The 22,089-nt window shown below is 42.5% G+C and overlaps 1 protein-coding gene across 1 annotated transcript in view; it reads left to right on the forward strand.

Moving 5' to 3' along the window:
• ankrd50 (ankyrin repeat domain 50) overlaps positions 1–8,274 on the forward strand; it is a 44,690-nt gene extending 36,416 nt beyond the window's left edge. Inside the window, exons 4-5 of the mRNA XM_017459342.3 lie at positions 1,829–5,382; positions 5,680–8,274. Of these exons, the coding sequence (XP_017314831.1) occupies positions 1,829–5,379 (3,551 nt within the window). The 3' untranslated portion in view covers positions 5,380–5,382; positions 5,680–8,274. The remainder of the gene's footprint in view (positions 1–1,828; positions 5,383–5,679) is intronic.
• Positions 8,275–22,089: the final 13,815 nt, after the last annotated feature.

Below are 22,089 nucleotides of genomic sequence, written 5' to 3' on the forward strand. Positions count from 1 at the left end.
AACTAATGGCTGATTTCCAAAGCAAATATTCAGACAGCATCTTCAAACAGACAAGGAAATTGTTACAAACAAGCCCGCTGGCCAACGCAAAGAGTATGGGTCAGCCATCAACCATCACCTCCTTTTCTTACCCCTAGAAGGCCTCTTCCTCTTCCTGGAGATAGACAAACACACAGACACTCTCTCCCACCAATGGTGAGTGTGTATATTCGAGTTAAGGTGGAGGTCTAGGTCAGTGAGACTGGAAATGGATGCAGTCCTATGGGACGTGTCATGGAAAATACCCATCTAATGGCAAAAACAACTGCTAGCAAGAGCTTAAACATGGTCCATCCTTTTCTCTATTTAAGAAGCATTTCAACATTATTTAAAAAAAAAAAAAAAAAAAAAAAACAGCAGCATATTTTTGTTCCTTCCAAGTATTTTAGTTTTAGTAATATGGCAGCAAAGACCAGCTTAGAAAAAAAAGCCTATGCATAATTTGCAGCCACTTTTTCACTTATTTTCTTCACTTTTCAAATAGTAGGTTATGAGATATTGCTAAGGCAGTTATTAAGAGATGAAAAAGAACTACTCTGCAAAACTCATGGCACCATCATATATTAAATTTCAATCAATTTAATGTTAAGCAACTGCCACTGCATGCTTATATAGTGCTTCTCTTTTTGTTTTGGATTTATGACAGCTTTGACATATTTAAGTCAAGATACTTGGGTTTAAGTTTGTGATCCCTTTATCACATTTAAAAGGTCACAGTTAACCAGATCTAAGGCTAAAATGCTTAGCTTAAGATCTGGCTTCCTGGCAGAGAATATAACCATTCTGATACTTTATCACACACACGCAATTAATTAAAAACAAAGAATTCCTTTCATTGCTTTCCCAGCAGCACAATCTGGACGAAGGCTGAAAAATATGCTAACAGTTTTGTAGGAGTTTGCATGCATGGCTTTTTTCCCCCCCAGCCTAAGCTAGTGTATGTCCGTGGGAACAGTAAATAAAATCCATGAGTAAATGCCTCAATTGCCCTCAGGCTTCCAGACGTGCTGAGATGTGCTTCCACAGGGAAACTGTTCTACCCTTTTGCCTGGCCAGAGATAAAAGTATGGAATTTGCACTTATCAAGAACAAGCTGCCTTAGCATGGCAATTCTGTTGCTGCAAATGATGATTAATAAATGTCAGGGTTTATAGTGATTGCCTTTCATTCCTAAATGCATCTTTAGTGTGTATAGTAACTCTAAGAACATTTCAGACTTCTTTATGTTTCACGGTTCTGTTACAGGAACTGCTATGGCTCTTTAGCTGTTTATTTTATGTGAGAAGAAAAATTCCATTTACCTCTGCTATATAAATAGACCTTTCATATTTTAAGGGTGAACTGGAACCATGCTTTGTATATTGTGCATGACCATATTGTCTGTCCTGGAAGGACTGCTTTTATCAGTGCTGTAATGTTTGAACATATTTTTGTGTTTGTGTGTGTACGTGCTCTAATTTGTTGTACTATTATGGGTACACATCTGGGAACTGTTATAATCCAACTAGTCAGAGGGGTCATGGGGTGTGTTCAAGGTAAAACGTGATGTTCAGTATAAAATATAGGTCAGTGCTGTTAAATGAATGAACTTGTTAGGGTGTTTCCAAACATGATTACTATGTTTTATTCCAGAGATCATTCTAGTAGATTTTTACATTCTTGTCTCTTGTAGATGAACATCTTGTTTAATACACTGCATCAGTTGAAAAACCTCTGTGTTAAACTGTGCCATGGTTACTTACCCTGACTTAGAAAAATACTCAATTTATTTCTCTCCCCTCACTTACAGGTTTCCGCAAAATCAGTCTGGATGACCTACGTAAAGCTTACATTGTTAAGGATGTTCAGCAATACATTCTGCACAGGCTAGACCAGGAAGAGGCACTACGGCAACACCTGACCAAGGAGACAGCAGAAATGCTTAACCAGCTCCACATTAAGAGCAGTGGCTGTTTCTTGTATCTGGAGCGTGTGCTGGATGGTGTGGTTGATAACTTCATCATGCTCCGTGAGATCCGCGACATCCCAGGAACACTAAATGGACTCTACCTATGGCTCTGCCAAAGACTTTTTGTCAGAAAGCAATTTGCCAAAGTGCAACCCATCCTGAATGTCATTCTGGCTGCATGCAGGCCTTTGACAGTGAAGGAGTTGTACCATGCTGTCTGGACTAAAAACATGACCCTCACCATGGAGGAGTTTCAGAAAAAGATGGACATTCTATCCAAATTGCTAGTGGATGGACTCGAAGGTACCAAGATTCTTTTTCATTACAGTTTTGCTGAATGGCTTCTTGATGTTAAGCACTGCACTCAGAAATACCTTTGCAATGCTGCTGAGGGTCACCGGATGATGGCTATGAGCTATACGTGTAGAGCCAAGCAGCTCAAACCTCTGGAGGTGCAGGAGTTTGCTTTTCACTTGATCAACTCCAACCTGCAGATTGAACCTGTTAACCTGGCTCTATGGATGGTGTGGAATGGCACACCTGCAAAAGACTCTCTTTCTACATCCATTCCCAAAGAGCAGGAGGTCTTGCAGCTTCTGGTCAAAGCCGGAGCTCACATCAGCAATGAGGATGATCATGCTTCATGCATTGTTCAACAAGCACTGGAGCGAGAGGATTCCATCCGCACTTTGCTTGATAATGGTGCCTCAGTAAACCAAAGTGACTCCAGCGGACGAACTCTATTGGCTAATGCAGCGTACAGTGGCAACTTGGATGTGGTGAATCTGCTCGTTTCCAGAGATGCCAATATGGAGCTTGAGGACAACCATGGACAGACACCACTCACACTTGCTGCCAGACAAGGACACACCAAGGTAGTTAACTGCCTGATCGGCTGTGATGCCAACATCAACCACACAGATCATGATGGGTGGACGGCTTTGAGGTCTGCAGCTTGGGGTGGTCACTCAGAAGTGGTCTCGGCACTCCTGTATGCAGGTGCTAAGGTTGACTGCGCAGATGCAGACAGTAGAACGGCCCTGAGAGCTGCAGCATGGGGAGGTCATGAGGATATTGTCCTTAACCTTCTACAGCATGGAGCAGAAGTCAACAAGGCTGATAATGAAGGACGGACTGCACTCATTGCAGCAGCCTACATGGGACACAGAGAGATTGTCGAGCACCTGCTGGACCATGGTGCTGAGGTAAACCATGAGGATGTTGATGGACGGACAGCTTTGTCTGTTGCAGCCCTCTGTGTCCCTGCTAGCAAAGGCCACGCCTCGGTGGTTAGTCTTCTGATTGACCGTGGTGCAGAAGTGGACCACTGTGATAAAGACTGCATGACTCCTCTTCTGGTTGCTGCCTATGAAGGGCACGTGGACGTAGTGGATTTGCTTCTAGAAGGAGGAGCAGATGTTGACCACACAGACAATAATGGAAGAACACCTTTGCTTGCTGCAGCATCCATGGGACATGCTTCTGTTGTCAATACATTGCTCTTTTGGGGTGCAGCCGTGGACAGTATTGATAGTGAAGGAAGGACTGTGCTCAGCATTGCATCTGCTCAAGGGAATGTGGAAGTGGTCCGAACTCTGCTGGACAGAGGCCTCGATGAAAATCACAGGGATGATGCTGGTTGGACACCTTTACACATGGCAGCATTTGAGGGACATAGGCAGGTGTGTGATGCCCTCATTGAACAAGGTGCTCGATGCTCAGAGGTGGACAATGATGGACGTATACCCTTGATCCTGGCTGCTCAGGAGGGACATTATGACTGTGTGCACATCCTTCTTGAGAATAAGTCCTGCATTGATCAGAGAGGGTATGATGGAAGAAACTCCCTCAGGGTTGCAGCTATGGAAGGACACAGAGATATTGTTGAGCTTTTGTTAAGTCATGGAGCTGACATAGACTACAAAGACGCTGATGGCCGCCCGACCTTATATATACTGGCGCTTGAGAATCAGCTAGGCATGGCTGAGTATTTTTTAGAGAATGCAGCAAATGTAGAGGCGAGTGATTCGGAGGGCAGGACAGCTCTTCATGTTTCCTGTTGGCAAGGCCATGTGGAAATGGTAAGGTTGCTGATCAGCTACCATGCAGATGTGAATTCTTGTGACAACGAAAAGCGATCTGCTCTTCAGTCCGCTGCTTGGCAAGGTCACACAAAAGTTGTCCAATTTTTGATTGACAGTGGCACTCATGTTGATCACACTTGCAATCAGGGAGCCACAGCACTTGGCATTGCTGCGCAAGAGGGTCACATTGATGTAGTACGGATTCTTCTTGAGCATGGCGCAGATCCAAACCATGCAGACCAGTTTGGTCGTACAGCCATGAGGGTGGCAGCCAAAGGAGGCCACTCAATGATCATCAAACTTTTAGAGAAATATGGTGCCACTAGTCTGAATGGCTGCAATCCCTCACCTATACATACTATGGAGCAGAAAACCCCACTGTCAGTTACAGGAAAGATGCAATCACTTACTATCAAATCCAGTAGTTCTGGCAGCACAGGAGCTGGAGATGTTCAACCATCAGGTCGAGGTTTATCTAACGGACCTGTTCATGCTTTCAGCTCCCCTTCTGAATCTCCAGACTCCACAGTGGACAGACAGAAGTCCTCCCTCTCCAATAATTCCTTAAAAAGCTCAAAGAACTCATCGCTGAGGACCACATCATCCACCTCAACAGCCCAGACAGTGCCCATAGATAGTTTCCATGGACTTAGTTTCACAGAGCAAATCCAGCAACACTCTCTGCCTCGAAGTCGCAGCAGGCAGTCTATAGTTTCCCCTTCTTCGACCACAAAGTCCATCGGCCCACAGCCGGGATCTCCTACCAGTGAATTTGACTGGAGTCAAGTGAAACCAGGTCTGAAATCCTGTAAAGGAGGAAAGAGTGGGAATGGGACAAACTATTGCATGAGAAAGGAAGGATCTGGAGACAAGAAGAAATCTAAAAATAGCAGTGTCCTTCCACATGGTCAAGTTTTGGAATATGAGATGACCCAATTTGATAAAAGAGTTGCTCTCAACAAGCCAGTATCCAACTTTGCAGTAAAGGATCCTCATTGCAAGATTGTGCTGGGAGGCTCCAACACTCTGGACTCTGGCCAATCGCAGGAGCCATATTATATCCAACAGCAGAGCTGCGCTGAAAAGAAGAGAAATGGGATTATGACCAACCCTAACTATCACCTACAGGGAAATCAAGTCTATTTAGGGAGAGTCTCAGTATCCAGAACTCTGCACAGTAGGGGACATCAGGAAGTTCTTGACAACTACCCATTAGGGGAGTCTGAATTAAGCCTTAAACAAGCTCTGAAACTGCAGATTGAAGGATCAGACCCTGGGTTCAACTACAAGAAAGAGACGCCATTATAACTGGTGAGTGGAAGTACTTGACCTAAACTCCATTTTATTTAAGATGTTAGTCCTGTCCACACTGCATAATGCAGTGCAAATGTGAAACACATTAAATAAATACTTAGATTTGGTGTTTGGATACTATATGGCTCCGGGTCATTGTGACTTTCCAGGGTAATTGGTCTTTAGTCAACTATGCAGCCATAGAAGTAACTGTAATAGAATTATGCATGTATTTTTTTTTTATTGTAAAAATGTTCATGTTGTGCCAGGAAATCATTTTCCAACCGAATACTGACTCAAATGATTTTGTTTCAGGCATCTTAAACTGAAACCCTCATCCAGATGTTATGGAGAATGTGCCAAAGCAGCTGTTTTCATCGGGGAAAAAAATATATCAGAGGTTGTATGTATGAAACTAGTCAGCTCGAAAGTGCTTGATCCAGAATCAGATTTTATGTGAATAAAGTTGAATACTACATGAAATTATCAGAAAGGAACTGGTCCCAGGTCTGCACTTAACTCCTGAAATGTATACATATGCTCCTAGAAACCATTGCTACTCAGCCCTCAGTGAAACACCCCAGCTAGAATTAAAAAGAAAAAAAGGGGGGGAGGGGGGGAGATGGGGAGGGGGTGTGGAAACCCAAGGGAAGTATCCTGATTGCAGCATATGGCAAATAATATGAACTGAATCTCTATGTGCCTACCGATGTTACAGCCTACTCATATTCATGCACACCATCATTTTAATTTAATGTATTGCTATTTAATAAGCCATGTATGCACTTTTAATTTTTCTGCAATGAGAAAAAAAAATCTAAATCACTTATACTTTTTTGTTTGTTTGTTTGTTTTCTCCTTCATTTTTATGATTTTATGGTGCTTGTTTTTTTTTTATTATTTGTTTTTAATCAAAAGAAATCGGTTCAGTGTTTTTGCTTGTTTATCACTTTTCTACCTGTATAAAACAAGCAAAATGGACAGCAGTATATCAGCTGAGGAGGATATCAAGAATATCAATAATCGCCTCTGGAAAAAAACACACCGTATCTCTATCCTAATCTTCTTGTTATATCACAAATTCAGTCAGTCAGTCAGTCAGTACGCATTTAATAGTAACGGCAGACACAAATTATTCCCCATCCGTGTAGTCAATCATATTTATTTTGGGAAAAAAAAGCCACTTTTAGTTGTCATACTATTTCATGGTGCTGTGTGCAGTTTTTATTTGCTAGTATGATTATTTTTCAACTTTGTCACCTACATTGTCTTTTATTAACTTTATATCATGTTTATTGTAGTATTACCGATGCCCTGAGGGGTGGGGTTTATTTGACCTTGCCTCGCACTTTTATTTAGTCCCTGTGGGACTTTTTTTTTTTTTTTTTAACATTTTATTATAATGTTGAATTATTTACAGTCATATTTAAACATGAATAGAATTTGGTGCTATATACAAAACGATTTTCTATAATCAAAAATTGACTGTAGGATCAATTTTTTCCTGACCATTTTCCACACTATAAGACACCTTTTTTTTTTTTTTTTTTGAGAACGTACTGTGATCTGTACAACCACGTAACATATGTTATACAAAATCCAACCAATAAATGAACTGAATTTACCCGTCATCATGGCAAGCACAAATTACCAATTTTTTTGTCTTGTATTGAAGCCATTATTTAACTTTATTTGACTGGGCCACCTGGTTCATCATGGGTGGACAAATCAGGAAATTTTTATCTAGCCCATCAGGCAAGGAAAATCTCCAATGTGTAGGTTTTTTTCTTTCTCTAGTTGTTAAACCTACTTGTCCATAGTTGATGATTGACATGATTACATAAAATCTAAATGCCTGCTATACTAAAATGTACTCAGTTTTACTTTTCCCATAAGAGAGTCAAGACTTTAATATTGATAAGAACGTTAATATTGATAATTAAGTTTTGTTCACTGTCGTACTATGACCTAAACTACATTGCTAAAGTCTGTGTGAAGAACTGGATGAGGTTTAAAGATATTTCTGAAAAATATTTGGGTGTGATAGATCAACCTTGCATATTTAGCTACATTAGTCTCATAGTTAAGATGCAAACCTAAACAAATAAACATGTACACCAGACGCTGATTGAATATCTTTACGCTAATTTATTGTTCACCGCATTATTCCGTAAATGTGACTTCTGAATTAAGCGACATATTTTATTTTCTGATATAAATGTGTCTTATAGTATGAAAAATACGGTAAGCCTATTCTTGTCCTGAATTATATTTTCAATGGGAATTCCTATAGAGAAACATTTTCTCTATCAAAATATGAACCAGAAGAAAACAACATGACAAAGAGGCTGGAAATGTTCTCCTCTGTTAACATTTTAAAGTAATTCATATTTTGGTTTCAGGGCATCATCTGAAACGTGTTTCCGTCATGCCAAAGTCGAAATAGTAACGGGAGAGTGAGTGAATCTATGAGTTGAGGGTGTGTAGCGCTTCATTTTACGCTGCTGGCAGTGAGAGCTGAAGAATAAAAGAAGGGTGATAGCAACAAAATAAAAATAATAATAAAAGACTAACAAAGACTATTGAAAGCTTGGTATGTCTGAACAAGAGCCTTTCATTCGAAGGTAGAGAGAGAGAGAAAGGAATTCTGGACAGTATTCAGAAATGTTAAGCCATCTGTTGACCTGCAGTGTTGCTTCATTTTCTTTTTCTGTTCCTCCACCATGCATGTCTGTCTGTCCTGTGTAATATCTCAACTTCGGGGTTCAATGAAAGAAGTGTGAGACTGGAGATTGTAAATAGCTTCACCATGTACATTTAAACGTAACTTTTTTTTCTTGTATTATATGATTTTTTTTCCCCCGGACGTATATTAAAGTGCTTAATAAACATATTTGCTTTACCGCTGAAGCTGTTTTCCTTGATTCGGTTTTGTCTTTGATGACAGCAGTGTGTACGCATAGAATTATTGGCACTTTTGAAGAAAATTAAAATACAAAAAGAGTAACACATACTATAAGTAATATTTTGAGCTTATACAAACAGGGAGAAGGGGTATGTTTCCCTCGCCTCTGCAAAAAACGCAAGAAATTTCTGAAATCCCATGAATTCTGAAAAAATGTTTGTATCCTACTCATGCTCCTGAGTGTGTGTAAATTTATGCATGAGAAGACTTAACTAATGCCTCGCACCTTGAGGTTGAGGGTTTGAATCCTTCCTCCACCCTGTGTGCATGGAGTTTGCATGTTCTGCCAGTGTGTGAATGTGTGCACGATTGTGCCCTGCAGTGGGTTAGCACCCCTTCCAGGGTGTCCCCAACCTTGTGCCCCGAGTCCCCTTGGATAGGCTGCAGGCTCTTTGCGACCATGTGTAGGATAAGCGGTACAGAAAATGGATGGATGGATACTTACAGAAAGATTTGTTTGCTGCTATATCCTGATCAGGATCACACTGTATCAGGGTAGGCTATCCAAGGAATGCTGAGTCAAAGATGGTGAACCTGGATAGGGCACCAGTCCATCACAGGGCACCATGCAAACACTAGTAGGACATTTCAGCATAGCCAATCCACCCATCACTGTTTTTGAGAGGTGGGAGGAAACCCATGCAGACAAGAGGAGAACCTGTCAAACTCCATACAGACAGTAACCCAAGTTCAGGATCAAACCAGAGAGCCTGGAGATGTAATGCAGCAACACTACCTACTGTGCCACCCCAGAGGAATGTTGTATAATTTTAATCAAACGTTTTTTCAGAACATTTTTTTTTAAATTGTGCAATATGCAATAGGGTTGTTGTTTTTTTTTCTCTACAAAACTACTACTTATATTAATATTTTGTTGTCTCCATGGCAGGTGTCACAACAGCCCCAGCTCTCTTCTCATAATGTTGAGCAAGATTGGTACTGTGGTCCACTGCTCAATACAGAACATTTTAAGCTTATTTATTTTCTCAGGTTTGTGCATGTGGAATACTCAATTCAGACTGCATACAGAGGTTTTCAGTTGGGTCCAAATCCATTGCCTGAGATAGATAGCCACAGCAAAATATGACTGTTGATTTGGAAGTACACTATAAAGTGTGGCCAAAAGTATCTGGACACCTGACGATCAAATACATATGCAGTTCTTCCCCAAACTATCACCTCAAAGCACAAAATTGTATAGGATGTCTCTGTATCCTGTAGCATTACAATTTGCCTTCACTGAAGCTAAAGGGCACAAACATCTTCCAGCATGACAATGCTCCTGCGCACAAAGCGAGGGCTGTGAAGACATGATTCACCAAGGAACTCAAGTAACCTGTACAGAGCCCTGCCCTCAACTCCACTGAACACTTATCAGATGAACTGGAACACTGACTGAGCCCTAGGCCTCCTCATCCAACACCAGTACCTAACCTCACTAATACTCTTGTGGATGAATGAGCACAAATCACAGATACACTCCATCTAGTGGAAAGCCTTCCTGGAAGTGTAGAGGTTATCCATCCATTTTCTGTACCGTTTATCCTACACAGGGTCGCGGGGAGCCTGGAGGCTATCCCAGGGGACTCAGGGCACAAGGCAGGACTGGGTGCCAACCCATCGAAGGAGTGGAGGTTATTATAACAGAAAAGAGGGACTAAATCTGGAATGGGATGTTCAACAAGTACATACAGGTGTGATGGTCAGGTGTCCACAAACATTTGGCCATATAGTGTATGTTTGGCTCAGCATCTTCTCCTGGCAGGGGAAGCCAGGTTTTGGGCTGAATTCAAGATTCCATCTATCTTCACAAGAACCCCTGAACTACCAGCCACAAAACATCCCTAAACCATCAATGATCCACTGACATATTTTACAGTGGGCTATCATCCTATCCTGTATTTAGCTGTATTTAGTGAGATACTCTTAGGAAGGGCTTCTTCTTGCAATGCTTCAAAACAGTTTGTTGTTCCAGTATGCAAGTGGCATTTAATAGTTGATTTTGAAATGGTACAACCACCAGCTAAATTCCACAGTTCTGATCCTGGGCTCTTTTGCCTTCCTTTTGGTAAATTTCACAACAGTTTCGGACCTGCGTAGCGTTTTATTGCCCTAATTCTGTTTAATGGTATTTTTAACACAGTATGTGTGTGTGGTTTTTTTTTTATATCCGGTACTTCATTTGTTGACACATAATGATCAGTCTGTGATTTTTTTCTTCTCTGTATCATGAAGAGACAGTCACGTAAAGCCTCTAAATGTCACTGAACAAGTTTTGACTTAAGTCTTTTAATAAGTTCTCAAGCATTGCTTTGTAAAATAAATACATAAATAATACAATGCTTATGAATGGGTGAATGGGTTATCTAGGGTTTATGAAGGTACCATTCATAAAATGTTCTGTGTGTGTGTGTGTGTGTGTGTGTGTGTGTGTGTGTGTGTGTGTGTGTGTGTGTGTGTGTGTGTGTGTGTGTGTGATAAAAGGAGGCAAACACTCCTGTGACTTGTTAGGACAAGGTGAAAATGTAAGAGATGTGTGTTTGATAAAAGATGTGTGTGTGTGTGTGTGTGTGTGTGTGTGTGTGTGTGTGTGTGTGTGTGTGTGTGTGTGTGTGTGTGTGTGTGTGTGTGTGTGTGTGTGTGTGTGTGTGTGTGTGTAGAAAAACAAACAGGATAGTGTGTAACAAGAGTGTGATGCTGATGCGATAACACGCTGCACAGTGACAGCATATTCACCTTCTGAACTTCAATCCCCTGCAAAAACAGACGCGCGCGCACACACACACACACACACACACAGATATCTTCAGTAACTGCACATGGGGAATTTTCTCTCTTACCCCTTTTGTCTGACTCATTCTGTTCTCATTTTTCAGCCTTTCTCTTTCTAGATCTCTTTCTCTCTTTGTGTCTCTTTCCTTTCCATGTTCTGTGTTTCTTCTTGTGTCTTTTTCTTTCTCTTTTTTCCACTCACTGTCCTTTCCCTATACTTCTATCTGTCTCTGTCTCCCTACCCCGATTCTGGTGGTACTTCCTTGTTCCTCTCCTTCTTTCTGTGTGTCTCTCTGAACTGGACCATACCCCCCCCCCCCAACTCCATCCCCCCAACACACGCACACACACACGCACGCGCACGCACACACGCACGCACACACATGCGCACACACACACACACACACACACACACACACACACACACACATATCTGTGCACCTAGCAACCATTGATTCATCTAGGATTTATCTGTATGATGAATTGTATGTTGTTTATAGTGGGAGGCCAAGTGGATTTAGTGTGTGTGTGTGTGTGTGTGTGTGTGAGTGTGTGTGTGTGTGAGAGAGAGAGAGAGAACTGCTATATATGGTTTACAAGGACAAGATGTCAGGTTACTCAACAGCATTACAAAGGCACTTGGTTTGTATTTACATAGATGGCTAAAGGCGTACAAATTAATTAAGCTTTCTTTTAAATGAAGACATTGTAAGGTAGAATTTTTCATCCAGTTGGACCATAACTCAAATCGCTTTCATATCGTTCACTGTTTTTAAGTCTTCTTTAACCTTAGAGCTTTGTTCACTCTTTACACACTGAGCAAGTCTGAATTGTATTTGGAAGCTGCATTAAGAGCTTTGTAATCAAGTAAAGGTACTTTAAAATCAATTCTGTAGACGATCAGGAGCCAATGAAGTGATTTATATATAGCAGTTATGAGGTTGTTCTCTTTTTTTCTTGTTTGTGTAAATACGTTTGGAAGCAAAAGCTTTCTTATTGATTTTGTGTGTGTGTTTATGACAAAGGTCAGTACAATCTAATCTGCTGGAGATTAATGCATAGATTAGTTTTGCAGCTTCAGAAGTCTAAATATGGACATGTTCATTAATAATAAAACGCAGTTTGATTTCTACTCATAAACCCATGGCGGTCTCCTGAATCCCAAAGTCAATCCTCCAGGATTTTGCAAGTTTGCAATCGAAGAAATTATCACAAAATCAAGGAAACGGCAATATTCACAGGATCTTGCAATGTTGCAAAATTATCACAGATTTTCTGTAGATTTGGACCAGATACATCATGTGATGTCATCACAACATGCATTCAGACAAAGCCCTCTTCAATTCACGTGTGGCAAACATGAGAACAGGTCTCATTTACCAACAAACATTACTGTGAAAGTCCATGAACAATTATTTTGTGCAATTGCAATTTCGTCAAATCAAGTAGATTTCTGCAAAAAAAGCACAAAAAACAGCAAATTGCATCGCAAACTTTGAAGAATTTTGACTGCAACCATCACAGAAAAACACCACGAAATCCTGTACAGATTGAATAAAGTAGTACTTCTTACCTTTAAATAAGTTATACTGAATATAGAGTTATATTTCTTCATATTCATGTGAGTACGTTGATAAAATCCAGTCACCCGAGGACCAAGGCACAGCTGAGTTCCTTTTATTTATTATCAAAAAACGTCTGGGTTATGCAGTTAACCTTGTTCCCTGAGAAGGGAACGATACATTGCCTGAGCTTCACGCTATGGGAAGCACCCTCGCACATGACCAGCATCTGAAGCTTGTGCAACATCATGCCTATTTATAGGCATGCTGTGATCAGGTGAGTAGGCAATTAAGCGTGTCGCCTGATATAAAACGGCGTCTGTGAACCACACGGTCAGCCTCTATTATCTAAAGCGAAGATGCAATTCACAGGTATGCTCCAGTATGACAAAGCTTCACAAAATCTCAACAGGGTTACGTGCGTAAACCAGATGTTCCCTTTCAAAAGGTCCATGCTGTGCGAACAAGAATAACCTCTCCGTCATACTAATGGTATGGCCTGTTCAAAAGATCAGAACCCGAGGGTCATTCAGCCTGGTCATTCAGGACACTTCAGCCTGGGGTGGAATGTATGTCCAGGCTGTAATATCGAATGAATGTGTGTGGCGTAGACCAGCCTGGCACAGCACACACATCCTGTAAGGGTACCCCTTTGGACAAAGCCTTCAAGGAGGCGACCCCCTAGTGGAATGAGTCCTAATGCCCAGAGGTATAGTGAGACCGTGCACCTCACAAGCGATAGAGATTGCTTCCACTGTCCAATTAGAGATGCGCTGCTTTGACACAGAATCACTTCTACTGTCACCTCCAAATCAGACCAGCAAACTTCTATTTGCACCACTGGCCCGAGCAGTGGACATAAGTAAAGAGAGCCCTTACTGGACACAGTAGGTACAATTTCTCTTGTTCCGGAATGAAGGAACGGAGGAGGGCAAAAAGTCTGCAACACTACCAGCTGGGCAACAGACGTAGGCACTTTAGGAGTATAATCCGGCCTAGGATATAGGAAGGCCTTGGCTAATCCAGGGGAAAAGTCAAGGTAGGAAGGAGCAACAGAGAGAGCTTGTAGATCTCCTACTTGCTTGAGAGATGTCAGGGCCAGCAGAAGAGCTACCTATAGAGTCTGAAGCTTCTCTGAGGCTGACTCTAAGGGCTCAAATGGGGCACTTGACAGGCCTTCCAGGACCACAGAAATGTCCCAGGAAGGTATGTGTGGTCTGTAGATGGGCCTCAGCCGCCTGACACCTGACACGCATAAACCTCGATGTTAGAGGATGTTGCGTCACAGAGGCTCCATCAATAGGGGCGTGGCTGGCCAAAATGGCAGCCATGTACACCCTGATTATAGAAGGAGTCAACCCTGCTGACAAATGCCCATTTAAGAACTCCAGGACAGTAGATATTGTGCAGTTTTCTGGGTCTAGCTGACATTCCTCACACCACAAGACAAAAAGTCACCACATGACCGCATACAGTTTTCTCATGGATTTGTTCTAGCATTCAACATGGCCTCTACAACCTCAGTTAAGAGACCAGAAACTATGAACTGGTTCCCCTCAGGGGCCAGACCCACAGTTTCAATATTTCCGGCCGAGGGTGATAAATCAGCCCTCCAGCTTGAGACAGTAGATCCCTGTGGACAGGAGTCTCCCAATGAGTGCCATCTAGCAGAGATATTATCTCTGAGAACCATATTTGAGCTGGCCAATAAGGTGTTACTAGCAGCAGACGTAGACGGTCTTGGTGAACTCTCGCTAGAACTTGTGGGAGCAGAGCGATCAGGGAAGAAACGTACAGACGTGACCTCAGACATGTGTGCATCATGGCGTCCCGCCCCAATGGTGTAGGAGGAGTGGGAGTGAACCACAGCGGGCAGTGTGTTGTCTCCTCTGAGGTGAACAGATCCATTTCTGCTTGGCCGAACCTCCGCCATATGGACTCCACCACTTGTGGATGGAGCCTCCATTCCCCAGGCCTCATCCAGTTGCCCGTAATGTACATTGCACTCACTGACAAAAAATTTTCCCTCTGCCCAGAGAAGAATTAGTTGTGCCTGCCTGAACAGGGGGCTTGAACGTAACCCTCCCTGGTGGTTGATATGTGAGACCACTACTGTGTTGTCGGTCACAACTAACACATGATGACCTCTCATTTGAGGAAGAAAGAATTTCAATGCTAGAAATAAGTCCCACATTTCTAGACGATTTATATGCCACACCAGATAAGGGTCGTTAAAGAGACTGTGAGCTGGACAGCCATCTAAGTCTGCACCCCAGCCCATGAGGGAGCCATCTGTCATTACCATCTTGAAATAAGGAGATGCCCCTAGAGTGTGACCCGAGGCTAGAAACCAGGGACACCTCCAAATTCTCAGAGCATGTAGGCATCGCTGCATGACACTGATTACTCTGAGGGTTCATTCTTGAACGAAACCCATAACTTTGCAGTCATCACTGAAACAGTCTCATGTGCAATAGGCCCAATGGTACAATATTGGCTGCTGCTGCCATAAGCCCCAACAGACTCTCATAGAGACTGGAGGGGATGCCCAGACCCAGCTTTATCTTGCTCAGTGTTGATATGATTGACTCAACATGTGTTGGGGATAGAAATGCCCTCATCATAGTAAAATCCCATATAAAACCTAGAAAAGTTGTCCTCTGTACTGGAGAAAGCATACGTTTATCGAGGTTCAACCTGAGCCCCAAGCTCCTCATGTGGGCAATAACAACATCTCGATGTTGAATTGCCAGTTCCCTGGATCGTGCTAGGATTAACCAGTCATCCAGGTAGTGCAGTACACAGATGCCCTGTAGTCTCAAGGGAGCCAGAGCGGCATCCATACACTTTGTGAAGGTGCGAGGGGATGAAGCTAGTCTGAAGTGAAGAACCTGATATCGGTACGTGTTGCCTCCAAACGCAAACCTAAGGAACTTCCCGGGATTGGGCAATATTTCTGGATATTTGTGGAAATATGCCTCCTTTAGATCCATCTTCAAAAACCAGTCCTTGAACTGAATCGATAAGTTTGAGCGCCAGCATCTTGAAACTTTATGTCCGAAGACTATGGTTCAGACGACACACATCTAAAATTGGCCGCATACTTTCATCTTTTTTGCAGACCAGGAAATAATGGCTGTAAAAACCTCCCTCCCTCAAGGAACGGGGTACATGTTCTGTGGCACCTTTGTCCAAGAGGACTCTTACTTCCTATGCTAACTGCCCTAACAACCTCACTTCCCCTGATACGTCCCTCCGCATCCCATAAGGACTGCTCCTTCTTTCTCTGCTTGGACTTTTTGATCTTTCTTAGATCAGGCCTATTAGCAGGCTGCAACTGTGGCAACCCGGTCCTCCTGGCTCTCCACAGGGTGAGGTAGGCTGCCACACTCACCTTCTGTGCCTCTCTCGAACTAGCACTGGGGAAGTGCGAACGTGACACGACAGGGAAAGAACTGACTGAACGCTGCCATTTGCTGTTTCGCCTCACGAAACCTGTCAGTGGTGGCATTAATCGTGCCGCCAAACAGGCCAGAAGGTTCAACAGGAGCATCCAGCAGGGAGACTTTATCTTTGTCCCCCATTCCTGAGAGGTTGAGCCATAGGTACCTCTCTGCCACAATCAAGCTAACTATTGAACAACTGATATGATGGGCCATTTGCATGGTTGCCCAGACAGACATATCCGTTGTGCAGTGAAGCTACGCCACTGCCTCAGGCCCAAGTCCCTCCCCAATGATGAGCTCACTCAGCAGGTCTGCTTGGTAGGCCTGCAATAATGTCATTGTATGCAGTGACCCACAAGTGAGAGCCACTGCCGCATAGGCTTTGCCCACCATACCAGATCCCCAGGACCTAAGCCGTCTGGTTGCCTCAGCAGTGGCCGGCCCAGATCAGCGAGGCTCTGAAACTCAACTCACTTTGGCCGAGAAGAGAGCGAGCCGCGAATGGAGCTGCCTGATTGTAAGGCGTTCGCAATGTGAGACTTCACAGTGAGACTTCTTGAGGGCTGATGTGGCATGCTCCGGCCCTAGACACTTCACACAGAAAGTGTAACCCCTCCCCACCCCCAATGAAATGGGAGCAAAGTGTGACACACTTCCTGATTTATTTATTTTTTTAAATATAGAGAGGAAATGAAGAGTCTTTTGCAAGTGTTACACAAAAACTGACATGCAGTCTTGCTGAAGATAAGGTTGATGGCATGGTTCACAGGTGCTGTTTTATACCATGTCATACATAGGCAAGATGTTAAACAAGCTTCAGATACCGGTCACGCGTGAGGGCACTTCCCACAGTGTGGAGCTCATGCAACATTGAGTTCCCTTTGAAAGGGAACTCCATATAAGGGGATGCTCAGATAGAGCCGAAAACAATAAAACGACAACTAAATGGTTGTCTTTCCCATAATACAGCTCAGCCACTGCAGCACATCAGCTAACATGGACACACACTAACTCATTCCTCCTGTTATAGGGTGCTGTTACTTTTGCCCTAATTGAATGGCTAGTGTTATTTGTCTTCATTTATGGATTTTGTTTCTGGCTTGCAACAAATTCTCGAGCACTCGTGAGATACAAACATTTTTTTGTGAACTAACTGGACTTTCATGAATATTGCATCATTTGTGTAAATGTTCGCATGAACAATTTTATGAATATATTTGTTCGTATGTAGATTTGTATCGTAAAAGTAATGAAATAGTGAAGAAGAAGAAGAAGAAGAAAGAGGTGTTGAAGTAAAATTTTTGAGGACAGGAAAACACAATTAATGAAATCAACTCTGTTGACTATATATTTCCGAATCAAATACAGCTTTTTCTTCCCTTTTTTTCCTCTCTCTCTCTTGCTCTCTCCCATTTTGTGGCAGCAGCCATAATTATATTCCTCTGCACTGAAGTGCACGTGGCAGAGAGAGAGAAAGAGAGAGAAAGCGGGAGAGCGACAGACAGAGAGAGATGGAGTTATAAGAGTTTAACTCTCTAATACTGTAGATAGATGACTAATGTAGTGGCTCCTAATGTAGGTGTGCCTTTACATATACTCTACAGTACACGATGTAAATTATTTGTGTGTTTACATGCACACTTTTCCATCTGTTGGCAGTATTTACATCTTTGTAACACACATAATCTCCTATTACTTGGCACTTAACATCATGGCAAAAAAAAACATGAGGTCACACACACACACACACTTGTCTGCATACTCAAAATCACCTGCTCCGTTTAACTGTGCCACTCACCACACAGTCATATAAATCAGTGTGTGTGTGTGTAAATATTAATACTTCATAACATGAGTGAAGTTTGTGTGTGTGCGTGCACTCTACTTTTTAAACAGCAATATGTTTGCAGAGGAAGCTTAGCCAAGAGCACAGTAAGCAGCTTTCAGCACTTTTCCACACTCTTTCTCTATCTCCTACACACACACACACACACACACACACACGCACACACACACACACACACACACACACATTTTGTATCAACCAGCCAGCAGCTGGTTCTGATCATATTCATCTCTTTCTCTGTTTCCCTGTTTGTGTCCATGGAAACTGTGTATGTTCTTCATAGACCACTGCACATTTGTGTGTGTGTGTGTGTGTGTGTGTGTGTGTGTGTGTGTGTGTGTGTGTGTGTGTGTGTGTGTGTGTGTGTGTGTGTGTGTGTGTGTGTGTGTGTGTATGGTGTGCGTGTGTGCACGTGTGTATGTGTGTGTGAGAGAAAGTGAGTGTTATCAAGGGAATGACTTTTAGGAATGCCTTGGCATCACACTGTTGTGTGTGTGTGTGTGTGTGTGTGTGTGTGTGTGTGTGTGTGTGTGTGTGTGTGTTGCAGTTCAGCTAAGGACAAGCCTCTGTTCTTCCAGTTACTGTGTCAACCAAAGCGTGATGTCACAAGTGAAAGAAAGGGCGGAGCTGAGAATGACCATGTTTGGATTCCATCTATCAATTGTTCAGAACAATTCCTGTGATTTATCAATGCTAAATGTTCTCACTCTCTCTCTTTCTGTGTGTGTGTGTGTGTGTGTGTGTGTGTGTGTGTGTGCGCGCACATTAATTTTGGTCCAAATCACCTCCTGAACCATGTGTGTGAGTGACCTCTAACCTCTGTGACCCTCATGTCGACAACCTATTCAGCTCAATCAGAGCATGCACACACACACAAACACACACACACAGTCTTACACAGCAGGTCTTCCCCCATTAACATGCAGTACAATTCACACTTCTGCACTAAAGCACACAGAATCACAAACTCCATATAAATCATGAAAAAGAGACAGAACCAAAAGGGAATAAACAGAATTTATTTGAGATATAATGGATAGATAGATCACTAGTTAGTATTTGTGTGTAATCATTGTGTATGAGAAAGAGTGAGAGAGAGAGAGAGAGAGAGAGAGAGAAAGAGAGAGTGCAACACAGATCTGCTGTCACTGTCACACAAGCTGGGCAAAACATCTAAGAGGTGTTTTTTTAGGGGGATGGGGGATTGTATTTGTCTTCTGACAAAATAGGGTCACCTCAGGCAATGGCTATCTGAGGGAATAAGTGCATGTGCTATCTATGTCTTATCTAATGCTTTCCAATACACTGTGGTTGTGTTTATTTCAAGGAACATTTCAGGGGGAAAATGTCCCCTTTAGACAAAAGGACTTGATCTACCGAGACTTACTGTTCAGTGTTTGCTTCTTTTGTTTTGTACTGGATCTTGCAGCAAATAAAGAAATGTAATGGAATTTTGAATAAATATCTACCTGACAGCTTTAATCTGAATATTTTTGAAAAAAAAAAAAAAAAAAAGTTGGTGCCTTTAATGAGGTGTCAATACAATATGGCGATTTTAGCCATAGCATTTATGATCTCGACAGCATAACAATTCACACCCTCGCTATGGATAATGATTGTGGAATACACATCTTTGCTTCTGCTAGCATTTACTTTTACTGTGTACTGATTTTATGTAGATAAACACTGACCTGTGATTTCATGAGCTGTGGTCTTTTGAGCTGATAGAAAACAAGAAGGCCGGGCTATGGTTTCTTTGGGTGGGTGGTAAATAAATAAATAAATATAGGATATTATTATTATTATGTAGCAGTCAAAACAGTTCTTTGCCTCACTGTTATTTTTGTTTGGCGCACATCTACAAAAAAAATAAATAAAAAAAATAATTAGCTTTATCATCCACCGACAGAAAGCATTTTGGGTGAGTCTTCTAGTCTTCTATTACTTGTTAGCTATATTAGCGTGCCAGTGTAAAACTATACATAAATACTGTTCACCAAACTTTTTTTGGTTAATACATGGGAACATTGTGTACATTTTATTTTATCATAACTGTTCCTTTACATTTTCCCAGTGTGTGTGTGTGTGTGTGTGTGTGTGTATGTGTGTGTGTATGTGTGTGTAATTATTATCCATCAAGTCATGATTAAAGGATAGAAACAATGACTAAAGACAGTGTCCAATGTGCTACATTGTAACAGACACCCCCCCACACAATTGTAACACAAACACACAGTTTCCTTGTGGTTTTGTGCTTATTGTACAGTATATAGGTTCAAAGCTGTGTGATGTGTCACTGGCAGGTGTGTGTCTGAACATGTCTGCAAAGAACTATGAGGCTGAGAAACACTTGCCAAAGGACTAATGTTTCACATAAAGTTCTGACACTGTACAAGAGTATTTCACTCTGTGCTAACAACCAACACCTGATATTGACTCAATCAGTGTGTATCAGATGGGGACATGGTTTAGTACGAGTTTGTAGCAGGAGGGTGGTGTTTTGGGGATGAGCTGCAGGTGTAATGATTGGCATGGCACACTAGAGCCCTGTTTTCCCAGGGTACTAATGTGATGTTTTCTTTTTCTCTTTTTCCCGGAACATTGATTAACAAGCTGGAAGGCTGCCAAGCTCATAAGTTAATGTGTGGTCTTACCCTGTAATGCACGCAGGCAAGGATCAGCTAGAATCCCAGATGAGCATGCTGTGGATCAAGCAGTTCTAAAAAGCACCATAACCCTTTCCTCCTCTCTAGCTACACCACCAATGAGTTAGTGATACCAAGCCATACCTGGATATGTTCAAGGGTACCACCTTGGCATACAGTATGTAGCTGGCCAAAGAGTAAGTGGGGGGCTCTGTATCCAGGCTCTTCTGACTGGAGAGGTTGAACTGGCAGGATCAGCTGGATTATTTGGCAATTAGAAGAGCCATGCTCGAGTAGGTCAGGCTGTCCTCAGAGGACCACTGGCAGTTCTGCTCAGTGGAATTGAAGAAGTAGACCTACCATTGATGTTCACCTTAGAGGGTCAGTTCGCCACCTGTCTTTTGGCTACTGCCTTGGGTCCAGTGTCACCAATCCAGCATCTGACTGGTTCTATCTGGCTGGCCAAGGACCACATGGATCCAGGAACATGTTTGAGGACCCTGAAACATGCTGTGCCATTTTCACCACCCCGAGAATTGCACCTACCTCCTAGTCACATCTCAAAAAGCTGCTGGAGTTCATGGTACACACTGGACTTGCAACCCTGATGTTTGGGCAGGCCATTGTTCAACAAATTGGGGCCCAAGCTGGTCTGTTTGAGCTTCAGAGACCCCACTTCCAGGCAAATTGATTCCTATGGAAGCAGGTCAGGTGTGCCTGATCTCTGAGGTTCTCCCCCAACTTGGAGGTGAAATACGGAGTAATGCTTAGTACTCAAGGGGGTATACATTAGGCGTTTGTGAATTCAGGCTGCACACAGACCCTGATCCACTGAAGCCTGATTTCAGATAAGACTCTGAAGAGATGTGGCATCTCAGAATTGAATACAATAGCCAAACGCATAGTAGTCACTGCCATCTTTCCTACCCAGTAATTTTGGTAACCAAATTGACTGGGATTTAGTTAGCTAGCTGCTGATTTATCACTAGGACTAGTAAAATGGTGTGTTTGCATTGCCTTAACAGCAGATGCACTTCTGAGTATGTTGCATAATTGTGATTGGGTGGGGCCACATGACAATGCATGGATGAATGTTTTTGAGCTGGTCACAGTGATGGACAATCAAAGTGTTTGAGATGGGGCTGCACTAGCCTTCCCCCACTTAAAAAAAGATTATACTACAATTATTAATATTAAGCTATTCAAAGTGGGTTTGGACATTCTAACAGGGGAAACTGTGACCCAGTTGTTGGTCCCATCATTTACGTGATGGATGTGAATGATGTGAATCTTGCCACGAATATCAGCTGGTGAATTCAACAGCCTCCCCAAATACACCACTGCTCCCTCTCTTCCTTATTGAGATCCCCTTCAAAAGAATTGGTTCAGATTTCATGTTAGTCCTTGTGAACTACACAATGTGACATATCAAAGCAGTGGCACTGTGGATGATCTCAGGGAAGAGCATGGCCAAGGCACTGTTTCAAGT

The sequence above is a fragment of the Ictalurus punctatus genome, chromosome 2 (assembly GCF_001660625.3).
Source record: "Ictalurus punctatus breed USDA103 chromosome 2, Coco_2.0, whole genome shotgun sequence".
In the NCBI taxonomy this organism is placed as follows: Eukaryota; Metazoa; Chordata; class Actinopteri; order Siluriformes; family Ictaluridae; genus Ictalurus; species Ictalurus punctatus.